The following is a 15,814-nucleotide window of genomic DNA, read 5'->3' on the forward strand; positions in this document are numbered from 1 at the left end:
TTGGATTTTGGCAAGTCTCACCTCTTAAGGGTGAGGAAGTGTCTTTGATCTGTGACATCTTCTCGGCCTCAACATATTGCGGCATTCTCATCATGAACATAAGTGCATTGTTTCTTCGATATCCGGTGACTCTCATAATTGGTTAACTCATATAGCCCTGAAATTGTGCCTATTTATTCAATTGAATACACAAAAAAGAAGTGATTTGATTCTCCGATTTAGCTCATAAAGAGGGGCAAGATTTTGTGAGAAAAGATAACGTATCATATACCAAACTTGAGCTCTTGGCTGGCCATGTGAAGTGAACGTGAGTGGAGATGGTTCTGAAGTGACCATCTTGTTTCAGTACATAATGTTGATCAAACTGAAACAACCACCTTATGACGTGCTCTAATTTGTTTCATACTATTCTAGCTCCCTTCGGAGTGATTTTTCATAAGAGTATATTTTAATGCAAGGGATGCCATGAAAAGTCAAAGCACTAGAAAAGTAGGACACTGATATGACGTCCCTATAAAATGAAGAGATTATGGTGTTGAAATGCGGGCAATTCAAACATCCTAATAGAGGGGCAAATCGACAATTTTTAAAGGGCTTAGTGTCTACCTCTTTCATATATGATTCTATAGATTCAGAAAGAAAGAACACGCATCAGTATCTCAAGGCGGTAAACACAAAATAAAAAAAGGAGAAACAGAAATGACACTTTGTTTTGATCGAATTTGTATTGCCATATAGTTTTACTTTTATAAAAAAATGAAAGAGATCTTGTGGCTAAAACATAAAAAGGATATATCGATATAATTCTAGTGATTCAATAATCTTGGTACTTCAATCTGAAGTTTCTAGTTATTTCCGACGGCATGAGTCCCAACAAGGGAATAAGTAAGTCATAATTCATTGGTTGACTAAGCGCCTCCATTCTTGAACAACTTGGTGCCGCCCTTCTTTTTGCGCTATTAACGATATGAAAATAATAGGTCAATAGGCTTAAGTTCAATTAACGTTAGAGATGAAACTGTAAGAAAAGTAAATCAGAGCCGGAATACAAGTATGCTGAATGCATGTTATGCAATAGGAAAAAGAAAAAGCAAACTGAATAATATCTTCTATGGAAAAAATTGCCCAAGGAGTAAAACTTTGACCTAACAAGTACACAAGATGAATCTCAGAGAAATGAATATATCCACCTAAGACTGCCCATGTAAAGCTGTATTTAAAAAATGTAATATCATAAAATAAAAATAGTACACATCGAGAATAGGACGTGTCATATGAGAGGGTCATTTGCACTTTTGTCCCTATTTTGTGATGATCTTTAATTTTTGCCTTTCAAAGAACTCATGCCCCGCTAGACGTAAGTTCGATTTTGAAGGACAAAAATTGAAGACCAGTCATTTGAAGGGCAAACTATGCAATTACTTCCATACGAGATTGTGCAACCATACCAACATGTAAATAAACCACTATAATGCAATAGCCAGCAGGTCAATTATAACATAATGCTCCATATATAACATTTATTTAGAATATAACAGCCAAAATGGATCACACGACCAGTAGTGAGGCCTTGAACCACAACTGAGTGCTGAACTAAGAATAAAGCACACAAATACGTCCACAGAATATTCATTCAGACAAAGTTCCTTGGTGTTCATAAGCAACAGAAATGATACAAAAGCCAAACATTTTCATGAACTGTCCATCAACTTGCCAAGGAAATAATCAATCATTCCCATATCTGAACCTTAGTCGAACACTGACAGCTTACTAAAGCTGAAATTTAACCAGAACCGCCAAAGTACCCGCAACACCAATTCAGAATTCAGAAGTGGTTGCTGTTTTTTAATGGCTTGACAACAAAATATGTACAAAACCTATTACCCTCCATCCAGTACCAAGGAAGCTTATCTACATTTTCCCTCATACTGAAGTGCTCAATATGAGAGAAGGCTTCATCTATGGCACGTTGAAAAGACCGACCAAGATACACTGAAGAATCACATATTGCCAAATCTTCAACAGACAGATTATTTACAATTCAACAAATGACATATTTTATTGTTGATCTATGTACAGCAGTTCCCCAGCACTGACTAGCTGGTCAAAACAAGTATCCTTGCACCATTTACTCAGGCCTGTAGTTCACCAGATTCGGGAGCTCAGTTGACTGGAGTTTCCTGATGTCATTTGCAGTTACCTTGCAGGATTCCAAGGTAAGTGATTTCAAGTTCTTAAGTTGCTTCAGATGTTGCAACCCTGTACTTGTAATGCGAGAATTTGAAACATTCAGAGACACCAGCTGTGTCAACCCTGCATTTCAGTCCAGACGAAAGTTGATTCCATAAGAAATTCAGAAACCAAAAGTCTAGACAGCAACTACTGTCCACTATGTGGAAGGGAAAAAATGAATAGTTTTGACTAATTCTGAAAAGAACCACGAGATTGGTGCAGCTATTGTTTAGTTGCACTGGATAATCACAGGGAGGAAGAATTAAAGAGAACCCCCGGCATAATGGCTAATCCAGCTACTTTGGATAAAAGCATAAAATAAAATAAAAGCCTTGAAGTGGCGAATAATATTAGAGATTGTCCACACCTGTAAAATAACAGAGAACAAACAAAGCCCACGTATGGGGGAAAAGCACAAATAGACACGAAACAATACCAGAAATCACTTCCAAGCTCTTATCCGTCAGGTGACTGTTTTGAGAAAGATTTAGCAGTGTCAAGGACGTCAGGTCCTTGATGTTCTTTACACCAGCATCAGTTAAACCTCCACCACAAATTTCCAGAGATCGCAGATTCTTAAAATCTATCATCAAAATTGACCAGAATAACCATAGTCAGAATTGAAACACTTAAATGTTGATTTACACACATTCTGAATTACTCTAGATATAAACCTATGAAATGTGATTTTATTAGGATTCATAAAGGGGAAAAAGCAGAGCAGGAGCTTGAACACTTTGATAAAGTAGTAGCACGGCTGCATTAACACCGGCATATCAGGATTAAAATTTCTTCACATGGCTAACAAATCACCATTAGCCACAAGCAACAGGAATGGATCTATTTTATATAACCTTCGTATTACCAGCAATAGGACTGAAGTTAAAGCCCACACCCTGAAGGGGAATGAAGAGAATATGGGCAGGGCCACAGGGGTGAGGGAAGCACTAAAAGTTCCACAAGACAGATTGAAATGGAAAGGAGAGCACCGGATGTAGCATAAAGAGACGGATAAGACGTACGTCGAAGATAGCTTGTTCCAGAATCAGTGATCCTAGCTCCAAAGAGGTCCAAGTGAGTTAGCCCAGTCAAGCCTGCATTTTGTAGGAATCATACCGGACAAATCAACTCTAGTATCTAAATTATACACTTCTAAACAAAATTCATAATCGAGCATCATGTAACATAAGCCCTCACATACTTAGGGTCAAGTTTATCTCTATCTTCTACATTTCCATTCTATTGTCCTTTTCCTTTCTGATTTTCAGTTTCTTGTAAATTTTTGGGTGTTGTCATCTGGTATCAAGATTTTGGCTTGGGTTTATTCCTACAAATCCAAGTTCCTTAAGTTCTACCCAATCCATTAACTCAACAAGAAGAAAACAGAAATCTGAAATTTCTTCTGGTTAAGGGACCGTTTACCTGCTGGCCAACTTGAAACTTTTGATAGGTTTGAAAGGTTATAGTACCTCGTGCGTTGTTGGGCATCAGGCAACATTAGATAATGTTCAAAATCTATTAGGATGTTGAGACTTGTTTTTTGGAAAAATTAGAGAACAATCGCCAAATATTTTCCAAATTTCACAGCTAATTTTGAGTGCAAAGTTTTGGGTCTCAAGTTTACTTTGAGCGAATGCTTCAACTTGCCGGTTTTGAGACCTCTGGTTCATGAGGAAGTTAACTGAGATGAAAGTAACACCAAAGATACCATTATGGGAAAATTCTTACTTGTAAGTGCTGCAAGCCCAGCATCGGTTATTTGGCGTGCGTCCAAATTGAGTGACCTCAATGAGGATAGCCCAGAAAGCCTCCTTAGACCACTGTCGGTGACAACAGTGAAGGACAGGTTTAAGCTATCTAGGCTCCTTAACCCTGCACAACAAAAGACCAAACAAATTGCATCAGCACAAAATGCCTAGTAGAGTCTATTTATCCAATTATGACATAGGTTCGCCAAAAGGTGCTCCCAACGAGAGAGTAGTTCAATATTTTCCAATAAGCTAGCATCCATTCGCATTTTCCACGGCAATAACATTCAGAAAGTGGATTTGGATGGGCGGCTAAAAGGAAACAGAACAATTAAGTCCTTAAGTCACATTGAACAATTAAATCCTTAGTCATAACATTCAAATTTCAATAGCCATTGTCATTCCTCTCAATCTGCTTCATGCAGCTGTAATGCAGTTTCGACACTACAATTCATGGAAAATTCAGGTTTTGTTTCCTGAAATTTTACCCAGATTTGGTTTCCAAGGAATTATCTTGATTCCCTTTTTTAGGAGGAATTATCTTGAATTATAGTAGACATCTTTTAGGCTTTAGAGTAAGACCAAAGTTTGTGCAGCCATAATCCAATTTAACTCTTGACTATAGCCAAATTATTATTATCTCTTAGTTTTACCTATTGTTCATTTAATTTCTTTTTGTTCACCCGAAAGAGAGAAATAGAACAGAAAGCTAAAGATTATCATCTCATCACGAGTGGGACAAAACCCAGTCCAGCCCTGTCCTTGAATTTCTGAAAGCTTCAACCGAATGAAGAAGAACCAGAATACAGTTCAAATTTTCTAATATAAGCACAAGGCACAAGAAAAACCTGAGAGATGACGGATCCCATTGTTTCCAACTTCAGTGTCAGACAACTCCAAACTCTTCAGGCGATGAAGACCTGAAACAGAAAAGCAAAAAAGAGGGAAATTGGCAAATAAAACAAGCTGGAATTAGACAAGTCGTCCAAACAAAGTCAGTAAAAACTTAAAGTATGAATCATGACCCAAAAGATTTGGCAAGACATCTATTTATAAAGAGGCACAAGATTGTTTTCAGACAAGGATCATACACAAAAATTGTCAGGACGAGAAGGCTTAAAATACTCTCCAGGGCAACAATCACAGCTAACTTTTAAAATACTCTCCAGGGCAACAATCACAGCTAACTTTCAGTTTCCCTTTTTAGTTAAGAATACATTAAAGCAAAAGTTTTTATTAAATTAATACGTGAAAGTTGTTTCTAAATTGCATGATGCGGGGACTAATAAAAGCATAACTAGTTTGGAAATGAAGCATAGTTGATTCATATTGATAGTGAAACACTAACCTGACAAATTAATCAGCCCTTCATCTCTAATCCTACATGAGTCCAGGTTTAAGCTCTCCAAGCATGTTAAACCTGTTCAAAGCAAGACAGAAGCTTGTATAAATTTATAACATCAGAACTATATGCTTTTGTTTCTTTTGACAGGTAAAATCCGACTTAAAGTCCCATGGAAATCAAGTTCAGCACCAAAGACACCATTAGATTTAAAGTTCGGTCTGTTACTCAAAATCTACATGACTACATTATAGATACCAGTAAGGATGGAAAAGGGGGGAGGCGCAGCACAAATCCCACCCACCAATATTACCCCATTAGTGGCTCTGTGTAACTCACACCATGACCTCTTTAACCTTCCTAATAAGCGAACTAGCAATCGCTTTCTCTTCTTTTCTCCTTCATTTTTTGGGGTCATGGGTCATGGAAGTGGGGGTGATACCATTATATCCCTACCACTTTTCCCTAACCCAACCTACAATTCAATCCACAATATTCCCTCCTCACTCAGAACTAAAACTTAATCCATGAAGCAGAAGGCCTACAAACTTATCGAATGACAACCATTCAAAATCCCTACACAACAACTCAGTAAAGTTATCATCCATCCTTAGGCAGACTGTAACCAACCGCCATGTACATTAAAGCTATGAAACTAGAAACAAAGTTCTTAAAAAATAACGGATGTATTCCTCAAGTAACATTAAGCCCCCCCTAAAGCTACAGCAGAGCCAGAAGGAGCAGGGAATGTACCAACCAAGTGAGAGAAGCATACAAAAGTCAAATACAAGATCACCTTTCAGGTGCACAAGAATGGCATCTGTGATCTCATTGAATCCCAAATTCAGAACTTTCAAACTTTGCAAACCTACAAAAAATGACAAATGACGTACACGAGTTAACTTAAATTTTTGAATATCAGAATGAAATCAATAACTCATCAATCTGAAATGATATGACAAGTTAAATAATAAGAGCCGATAGATAAATCATAAATATATAAACTCACTGGAGAACTTCTCACACCCATCATCTGTTAAACAACATCTGCTCAGGTTTAAATATAGCAGAGCATGAAGAGCTGCAAAAACAGCAAAAAGAGACGTCAAAAACCGAACTAAAAATGGAAAGGTGGCAAAGAAAACAAGCTTTATTCAAGGATTTCTCAAACCTTCCTACTACTGTGATTTTAACATTGATAGGGACTTGTAAATAGGTTTAGTTATTGGAGTTGCCAGGTAGCTAACTGACATCCTAGTATAGTATATATTTCCAATACAATTTAATTTCCCTGAGACAATACCAGAAAGAGACTCCAGGCACGCTGCAGTAACAGGGCAACCCTCCATATTCAACAGAGTAAGCTTTTCCAGAGCTGACCAAGAACAAAAGAAACAACAAAAGCTTCAGTACGAGAACCTATATGTACTTGCAATGAATAAGGAGGCTGAACAAAAGTTTTAAGTGCAGATTACCACATAAATAACACGAAAATTGAAATGAAGATACGTGCTCCTGGCTTCATTCAATTAGTCATCTAGCAAATGGAATCCTTAAATAGACTGGAAAAAAAAAACATATTGTCGTTCTTCATGCTACAACATTAGAGTACGGGAAGAGTCTTGTGGCTTCAGACAGATTTCAAGGTGACTGGGCTGGTTAAATAATTAAACTCCCCATCTCCAACAGAAATGTGGTGGTCTAAATCTTTATACCCAGTTATTACTACTCTGCAGCTTGGGGACAAAGTAGCACACAAATCCCAGAAAACTTCAGAGGCTGACATATAACTTAATCCTGGCAAAGGTAGCCAGCAAATGTGTGGCATTAAATAGCCTAAGGTAATACCAGTATATGAGTTGGAAAGACAGATCTCTTCACTGATCTGTGGATTGGAAAGGATATCTTATGATCTTATCACGCAAATATAGCAGCTTGCGCCAGCTCATCAACTAGATGTCTACTGGTATTTCTTGCAGTATACTTGGGTTTATACATAACATTATTTATGTTAGTCATCAACTCATTAAAAATCTAGCATTTTGCTTAAAAATGATATGGTTACTGCAGTATCAAACAGATGTAATTCCCTATCAGTAAGGTAAACAATTTTATTAATGTGGGACAGCCCCATGTAGAAGCTATGTAACAACCTCTCGGTGCCACTTCATTTGTTCCATGAATATCAGTAGGGGGATCGAATGACTGTCCTTACTCCTTAGATAAAAATATTATCAATTCTTAGAGGATCCGAGAACTCACAGCTCTAAGCTTGATACACAGTACAGATACTGATAAAAAGTTATATTGCAAAAGACCTCTATATGCCTGTATATATATATATACAATTTCTCCATGATCACACTTCAGAGCTAATCTAAGGCGGCAATTAAACCTTTGGGTGGTTGAGACCTTGCACTTCCCAAGTAGCAAGTAGTCTACAAGGATTTCATTCAAGTATCAACATCGACAAGGGAGTATATATAACTTTCTCAGGTACCACATTCCTTACTGTTATAGATTCAGTGGTACTATTGACTAAAAGTAAAGCATAAATATATTAAACAAAGATTATTAACAGAAAAAGATTAAAGCACTGAATGAAGTCTGACATTAGGTAGTTCAATAGCCAAGATAAGTCCCAACCCCCACATAGAAATACCTTAAATTCCAAAGCTCACTGGGGTTAATAATCAGGTGGCCCTGTAGGTCCAGAACTGCTAGGTTGAGAGAAAAGGACATCCCTTTGTCATCTCCATCTAGTAAGGGCATGGGATATTAAGCGAGAACCAACATTATTCAAGATGGTAGAATATGTACCTTTCAGAAAAGTAACCCCACAATCTGTGACCTTACTGGATGAAATTTGCAATCCTTTCAAGTTTGTCAGCCCTGAAATATGAACACAAAACAACTTCATCACAGAGAACTACGAACACAAAAATATTCAGCACAAATATTTATAAGTGAAAAAAAAAAATTGACACACACTCTCGTTGAAAAGTCAACTTTCTGTGCATGGTGGGTTACATTAAATAAGTAGTTAATTTTTACCATCGCAAAGAAAGAAAATGAAAGAACAGTATTTAGGCATGTGCACGGTTTTGTTGCGTTTCTTCTTTAATGGTGGTGGCCTGGCCAGCCTTCATGCACCTCGACTATACAAGGGGTACCTGTTGTCTCCCACCAACAGAGGTACGGGGTAATTGCCACCAAGGCTTAGGCAAATGGAAGAAATCGCCAAGTACTTTTTTGTCTCTGTTGGGATTTGAACATCGGTCTCCAAGGTTTACACTCACTTCATTGACCATGAGACTATAGTTCAATATTGTCAATGCCCAATTTTTTGTGTTACTGCAAGGATTACTATCAAAATACTAGGACCAGGAGCATCTCAGAGGGAAATTGTCAATGCCCAACTATCCATAACAGCTTTTTTATCTTTCTATGCTAAGCAGCTTTAGTATATAATACTGTTGCTATATCCAAAAAGGCCCATTTCTGAAATCGAAAGAAATGAATATTCCCCATAAACAAATCATAAAAGTTGAGGTGAAATATCAAACCACTATGCGACTATCACTTGTATCGATCGAGAAAGAATAATAGGTTTAAAAAAAGAAAAAAAAAGATACAAACTTCCCATATCCTTACTGGTCCTGTCTTAACATAAATAGAAGCACCTATCTAAAAGAAACTCGCATACTAAAAGACCTGTTCTTTTTTCCATTTTGACAAAGCATATGCAATGTTAGAGGGTGTCCACAGCATCAATAGTCTTCAAAGAATAAGCTGATTGCGATTGACATTGCAAAAGGAGGCCCAGACTTTCCGTTCATTAACTAAAGCTTCCAAATCCAAATAATCATCAATCTTTCAGTAATAGCAGCCCAAATCTTAAGCCTTAATTTCTGCCCTCCTTTTTGTCAAACTCTTTCCCCATTAACTGCCTTCTTATTCAATATACAGAAATGAGGCTATCTGAATAGCAGAACAAGGCAGACACACCTGCAAGAGGCTTCATATCCGAATCCGTGATGCAATTGCAGCAATTGATGTTAAGAGATTCAAGCTTGCTTAGACCTGCCGCAAATAAAAATCCTTGAATCAAGTTCAGTATATTTCTTTACAGAAACTTAGAGGAGGAAACCATGCTTTTGCTAAAATTAAATATAGTAAGCATGCATAGAAGACTCGGTGCAATTTGTAGAGAATCGTACTCTTGTATAGGTTCTGTATTTTAGGGTATACTTCTTGCACTGATGAGTTCACATCAAGGGGTTTGAATCGGTTATTTTGTACAGTGTTATCAAAGGCGCGCTTAAGCGCTGAAACGAGGCTCAAAACATGTTGAGTGCTTCGCCTCGCTTTATGTGCACTTTAGTGTCGTCATCAAGGCTCTAAGACATACTTTCCTTGCCAATGAGCCTCTCTTGAGGAGGTGACACTAGATGATTGATATTTCACTTTATCGTAATATTTTTACAATTTTTTTGTCCATATATTTGTTATTCATGCTTATTATTATTAATCTTGGACTAAACATATATATATTTGTATTTTTGCACCATTGCGCTTTTTTTCATTAAAGCACACGCTTTATTTGCGCTTAAAGCCCCAGCTGACCTTAGAGCTTTTTTGCGCTTTTCGCTTTTGATAACACTGATTTTGTATTATTATTAATCATTTGTAGGTAATTTCAGTGATATTATTTAGAAATCACTTTTGTGGTTCGTGATGTGTAGGCAAGTTGTAGACTTAACGTTCGACGACAAAGGTGAAAAAGCCCGAGAAAATGCAAAATACATCAAGGAAACAACAACAACATACCCAGTGAAATCCCACAATGTGGGGTCTGGGGAGGGTAGAGTGTACGCAGACCTTGCCTCTACCTTGAAAGATAGAGAGGCTGTTTCCGAAAGACCCTCGGCTCAAGAGAAAACATCACAAAAAGGTACAAAATATATCGAAGTAAAGTATTTGATTATTAAAGAAGAAGTAAGTGACGATAAGTAATGAAGATTCAAGCAAGAGGTGTTGGGAATTAGATTTTGGAGCAACAATTCCTATCAAGAATTACGTGATTCAACTTCAACAGATCACAACTCTCAATCTATAAAGAACTTGTTCATAATTCTTGACGAGTGCACTATCCGCAGCACTCTTGAGATCTCCATAAGACACCATGTAGAAAGCTAACATCAAATTTTATATTACCATTATCATGACATTTATTCTGCAGTTCACCACAATCGTACAGTCGGATCAATCACATCATATACAAAGAGCAAAGATATTTTTATTTCAAATTAGATTTGATATTTTATTAATCTATAAATGGAAGGGACTCCCCCACACATACAACTGGTTACAGATTCTTCTCCAAAAATCCTATATGATCCATCTACACACATAGAAATGCCACATATTAAAAGAAAATGAAGTTTTCTTTTTTGATCAAGTAAATGTATTTCACTTAAAAGAAAATGAATTTTGAACAGATACAGGAAGTTTATCCATTCTTAGTCTTGGAAGCAAGAATTTCGACAACCAAATTAAGAGTACAAACTTTTGATGTTATCGCAACAAAACTTTGGATCTTCAAGCTTGAAAATACTAAGCTGCTGTACAAACTATGGACAGTTACGCACCATTAAGGAGAAGAACTAACCTTTAAGATGAACCATTCCCCCATGAATTTTTGGGCACCTCTCCAAATCTAACTTCACCAAGTTAATTAACCCAGACAGTGCACTCATTCCTTGAGCAGTGAGTGCATTATTTCTCCTAAAGCTCAGAGTTGTCAAGTTTGATAGACCTGAAATGATTGTGTAATTAGCAGCTACTCCAGAAATACAAAAGGAAAAGGAATATTGGTGAGAGGAAAGTAAAATTTGATCATAATACTCCAATAGATTTGCATAGATAGCATTAGTATTTGTAAAGAAGCACAAGCGAATACAAAACCAAATGACTAAAGGAAACTTCTATGTATAAAATAATTTGTAAGAATACCACATGTAATTTTAAAATTAAACCCCTATATTGTTTTTAGAGAAATTTGTTCTATGTATTATGCAGCTCATAAAGTACTCTGTATTACTATGAAAAAACCCAAGGTAACCAATTTTCTCCTGCAGTTCAAGGACTAAGCCTTCCATCTTTAACTTTTTGCCTTTTAACCTTTTCTCTCTCCATTTTCTGTCCTCTCCCTATCGCTATTCACTGCTAAAGGAGTTGCTATGAGTGAATATGCTAGATGACTTAACTACATTCCTCCCATGAGACTGCACATCGTCGGAGAAAGAATATTACCACTTATATTCTCCACGCCACGGTCTGTAATCTGGTCACAATAATTAAGATTTAGTGCTTGCAAATATTTGCAATCTTTGAGATTAGTCAGTCCAGAATCTGTGACAACAGACCCCGACAGATCTAGGGAAAGTAGAGATGAACCCTGTGAAGAAAGGACATCCATCCAACGGTCGCTCAGACCAGGATATTCTCCCATATTCAGATCCTGTAATGCGAAAATCACTTCATCAAGAGTCAGTCTGACCTCAAAGTCACATAAAAGAATCAGCTGCCACAATATTCCTTATCTAGTGGTTCTACTCTATTTTAGAAAAATAAGCGTGACGACACCTGAAGAGCACAATCTCTAAAGGCTTCAAGATAGACATCTGTAAGACGCTGCGAGCAAACCAATTCATCAAAGATCTGCTGACTTATATCCCTAGGCAATACAGAGAAGGTACTGTATTTATCAAGGTCCTGCAACAAAAGTGCAGGAGAAATCAGTTTGCAAAATAGAGGCTAGTTTCACCTGATAAATCATTTTTAATGGGAAGACATACTTCACAGATTCTACGAATACACAATTCCATAAGAGATGGGCATTTTCCTTTTCCCTGTTTAGCATCTGCTCCTCGAGAAAACGAAGTTCCCAACCATTTTGAACTTGCACTTTTGGAATATCGTCCAGAAACTCCTCTATGTAGGCTATCCTCACTGACCTGCTGGTCACGCTTCCTAGAACATGCTCCTCCCATTTGATAGGTGTTGGATTTTCTTTATGCTAGCAAAACTGCAGATTATAGATGGAGCGGAAATCCATGGGGTCAACTAAATTTCAGGTTGCCCTTTATCACGATAACCTGCAAGCCAACAAAACAACGAAAGCCTTAGACTGATTTCCAGATACCTTTCTAATTATGCAAGTAAATTAAAGACATAAGCTTAAAACTAGAAATGATGGACACGTGTGTGGATCAATAAGGCAATAAGTAGCCATATCAGTGCCTGCGGGATGATGACAAAATCATGCATATCTTAAGGGGGGGAAATGGCCACACCAACAGAATGAAATACTTGACATCTTTAGAGCATCCATAGGTAAAGGAATGACTACACCCGCATATTACTATTTACATATATACAGATATAAGCACCTACATCTGATGAGACTGTACAGCTTTGAAGGACACCGGAGACATGCCTAATAATGAAGACGAACAAACTCTGAAAGGCTTATTCAAGTGACTGCACGATGAGACTATTTGCCAAAACAGAGGCACATATTCTTCCTGTTTTATCTTTTAACTCTAATGTTGCAACGAAATTTTATTTCTCACACTAGAAGTACCTAAAAGAGACAAGTAACTTTTCAAGAAATTTCAAGCAATTTGCCAAAAGATGATTCCTTGTGAAGTAATAGTGCAGATGATGGCCCAACAACAGATGAGGAACCCAAAAGCTACAAACATAGCAATATGCCCAAAAGTGAGGATTAGAAACGAGAAAATGAGACATAACAAAGTGGCACACACTAGAGCTGCTCACTCAAAGAACACAAGGAAGAACGTTTAGAAATTAAAAGAGTACTCAGACCATCGAACATAACTGCAAAGTCACCATATATGTTAAGTCCAAAGTTTTATCATTCCACATAAAAGCAACTAGCTGCTTATTTGGAAACTCCTTGGGAAGCACATTTTGAAATGAAAAAAGTGGTCATACCCCAACACAACAAAAGAACGAATCCACACTATTTTGCCTTTGTTGACAAAACCTCCAATAGAAATTAAAATGAAGAAAATGGTACAACCACTGTATTTAATTTAATACCATCCATGAAATAATTCTAAATTACGGTTGGATGTATTTTTGATAAAATTTTCAATGCAATTTCAGCCAATCAAAACCACATACACATATAGAAGAAAATGCAGATATAACGTATTGCTGTGCAATTATGTATACTACAGACACGTGCATTTCCCTTGTGCATTAAATATATATTGTTCCACACTAACTCATTGAAATATCAAGAAAATAACTCATACATTTACATGAAACATCAGTTCAAATAGTTATATGAAAGCAGAAGGAAAAGCAAAGTATCACACCAATTTCACAAAACTGCTAAGAACTAAAATATGTACGCAAGTACCCAACTTTTTCAATCACCCACTAACATAAAAGATATTTTAGATGTTGATTGAATTTTGGAAAAACCTTTTTAGAAACTTTGGCAAAAAATCGAAACCAGCAATACTTTTCAGGTCAAATAGAGCTTAAAATTCATTGTAAGACAACACTATTTTTTGTCTCGTCAAAATCAGATGATTAGTCTAGAATGAAGCACCTCCCAAAAATATCTCCTATTAAATAAAAACATAATTCATGGACTAAACACAGTTAATACATAAAGGAACACAGAAACAAATTTTTTAAAAAATGAAATTTGTGAGCTTTTTATTATAAATTCCATCCAAACTAACACAGAAACAATAAAATCAAAGATCATCAGAGGATCATCAACTGTACACACGGTGACTTATATTATTAATTATATTATGAAATTCAATAACTAGAAGTTTTAAAAAAAAAAAAAAATGAACCTTGAAGTATCGATCAGTGTAAGATCAGACGAAAAGGAGAAGATGAGAGAGTGTAAGAAAGTACTGGAAAGTATCACAAGTATAAAGAAGAGAGGCGTCTAGCCGAACCAGAGTCCGAACCGACGGATTAGATCCACGTGTGAGGAACTTAGGTTTGATTAAGTTGCTTTGTAGTGATGAGATAAGAGAGGTGCGGAGGCTCGGGTGTGGGTCCCATGGATTGCTTTCATTTTCAAGGTTGCTTTTATCCATTTGAGTTTGATTGGGTCCCACATATTGGAAGATAGTGTACGCAAAGTTGTCGATTACTAACAAGTGCACAAGGTTTCTTAAATGCCTTTCTTAATCTAAGGGGGTTGCGATTAAATCTTATCTTTTCTAATTTAATTAAATATAAGCAATCAGTTTGTTGAGAATCAAACACTATTCTAATTCTAATTATGAGTTTAACTTATATATTATTATTTTTTGTTAATAGAAAGAATTTTTTCTATTAATAATTTGAAACTAAATTAGATAACTTAATATTTTAAAATTAAAAATTAAGATATTCAAAAACTATTCTAAAAAAACTACAAGTTGCATTTATTCTCGTGTCAATACATGCGTTATAAAATGTCAGTCAAAATTTACATATTTTGGATCTCGATAAACGAAAAGTACTACATGAATCGGGGTAAAAGGAGTAATATATTTCACGTATTATAAAAAAAATACATGTAAATATATTTTGAATGACTTGAATTAAACTCTTTAATTGAAAAATAATCATCATCAATTACATTCTTTAATCATTTTATTTTAAAGTGTTATAGATCCGACCTTAACCCCAATAATTGGCTTAACACAAATGTCATGTCAAGGTTTAATCCTAATGGCAGCCGGCCATTGAGAATTTTCTCTTATTAATCGTTTGATTTTATCGTGAATGATTTTAGCTTTTGGTTGAAAGTTCTAGACTATAAGAAAAGTTTCAATTAGATTTTATATATATATATATTTATTTTTTATTTTTGCTTGGTAAAACCTGTTTCTTAGCCAAACGCCAAATATGAAACTTGACGTTGTGCTCCTTTCATTTCGCCTTGTGTTATTATCTTTAATTTTCTCCTTTTTGCTTATACATTTCATATGACTAATGCCGTGTAAAATGATTTATCATATAGTTCATGTTTTGGTTAATATCAGTCTTATTGCTCATATTCTCTTCTCCACACACACTTCTATATATTTTTTCAAAAGTATAAACATGAGTGATTCTATTGCTTATCAGTCCGTTTGAATAGGCTTATGACTATTGACTTATAAACCAAAAGTCATAAATTAGAAATTCTAACTTATGACTTTTGACTTATTTTTGTCATTTTAACTTAAAAAGAAGTGTTTAAAAGTATTTTTTTTATTTTATTCAAATGCTACAAAAGTACTTGAAAGTTATTTTGGCTTAAAAGCACCTAAAATAAGTCTGATCCAAACAGGCTCTATGTTACTTTTGTCTATTTCACGAGATATTTATTATTTTTCAATTCATTTTCTCTTGACTTTTATTTTTGTTTCCACTTTCCTTCTGAGGCCCCCGCTTGAGA

At 35.9% G+C, this 15,814-nt stretch overlaps 1 protein-coding gene across 3 annotated transcripts; it reads right to left on the reverse strand.

Annotated features, from left to right (window-relative positions):
- Positions 1–1,613: 1,613 nt before the first annotated feature.
- Positions 1,614–14,384, reverse strand: LOC132633067 (uncharacterized). 3 transcript variants are annotated; one of them, XM_060349269.1, is made up of 16 exons: positions 14,229–14,384; positions 12,183–12,482; positions 11,971–12,099; positions 11,638–11,845; positions 10,994–11,140; positions 9,331–9,405; positions 8,143–8,214; positions 6,626–6,697; positions 6,332–6,403; positions 6,119–6,190; positions 5,329–5,400; positions 4,829–4,900; positions 3,961–4,104; positions 3,255–3,326; positions 2,669–2,815; positions 1,614–2,313 (listed from the first exon to the last, which is right to left on the reverse strand). In XM_060349269.1, the coding sequence occupies exons 2-16, from the start codon at positions 12,375–12,377 to the stop codon at positions 2,129–2,131; spliced, it is 1,734 nt and encodes a 577-aa protein (XP_060205252.1). In that variant the 5' UTR covers positions 12,378–12,482; positions 14,229–14,384; the 3' UTR covers positions 1,614–2,128. The 3 variants fall into 3 exon arrangements, with proteins under 3 accessions (XP_060205252.1, XP_060205253.1, XP_060205254.1); XM_060349270.1 differs by lacking the exon at positions 14,229–14,384 and adding an exon at positions 12,971–13,195; XM_060349271.1 differs by lacking the exon at positions 14,229–14,384 and adding an exon at positions 12,781–12,803.
- Between the last annotated feature and the right edge of the window lie 1,430 nt (positions 14,385–15,814).

The sequence above is a fragment of the Lycium barbarum genome, chromosome 3 (genome assembly GCF_019175385.1).
Source record: "Lycium barbarum isolate Lr01 chromosome 3, ASM1917538v2, whole genome shotgun sequence".
In the NCBI taxonomy this organism is placed as follows: Eukaryota; Viridiplantae; Streptophyta; class Magnoliopsida; order Solanales; family Solanaceae; genus Lycium; species Lycium barbarum.

What these genes read in the sequence shown, in the direction of transcription:
- LOC132633067 (XM_060349269.1), bottom strand. Translation starts at nt 12,377, where the DNA reads ATGGGAGGAGCATGTTCTAGGAAGCGTGACCAGCAGGTCAGTGAGGAT. An exon ending in GTATTCGTAGAATCTGTGAA is followed by an intron (nt 12,100 to 12,182) that starts GTATGTCTTCCC and finishes CTTTTGTTGCAG; the next exon opens with GACCTTGATAAATACAGTAC. An exon ending in TGGGCTTGCAGCACTTACAA is followed by an intron (nt 3,327 to 3,960) that starts GTAAGAATTTTC and finishes TACAAAATGCAG; the next exon opens with GCTTGACTGGGCTAACTCAC.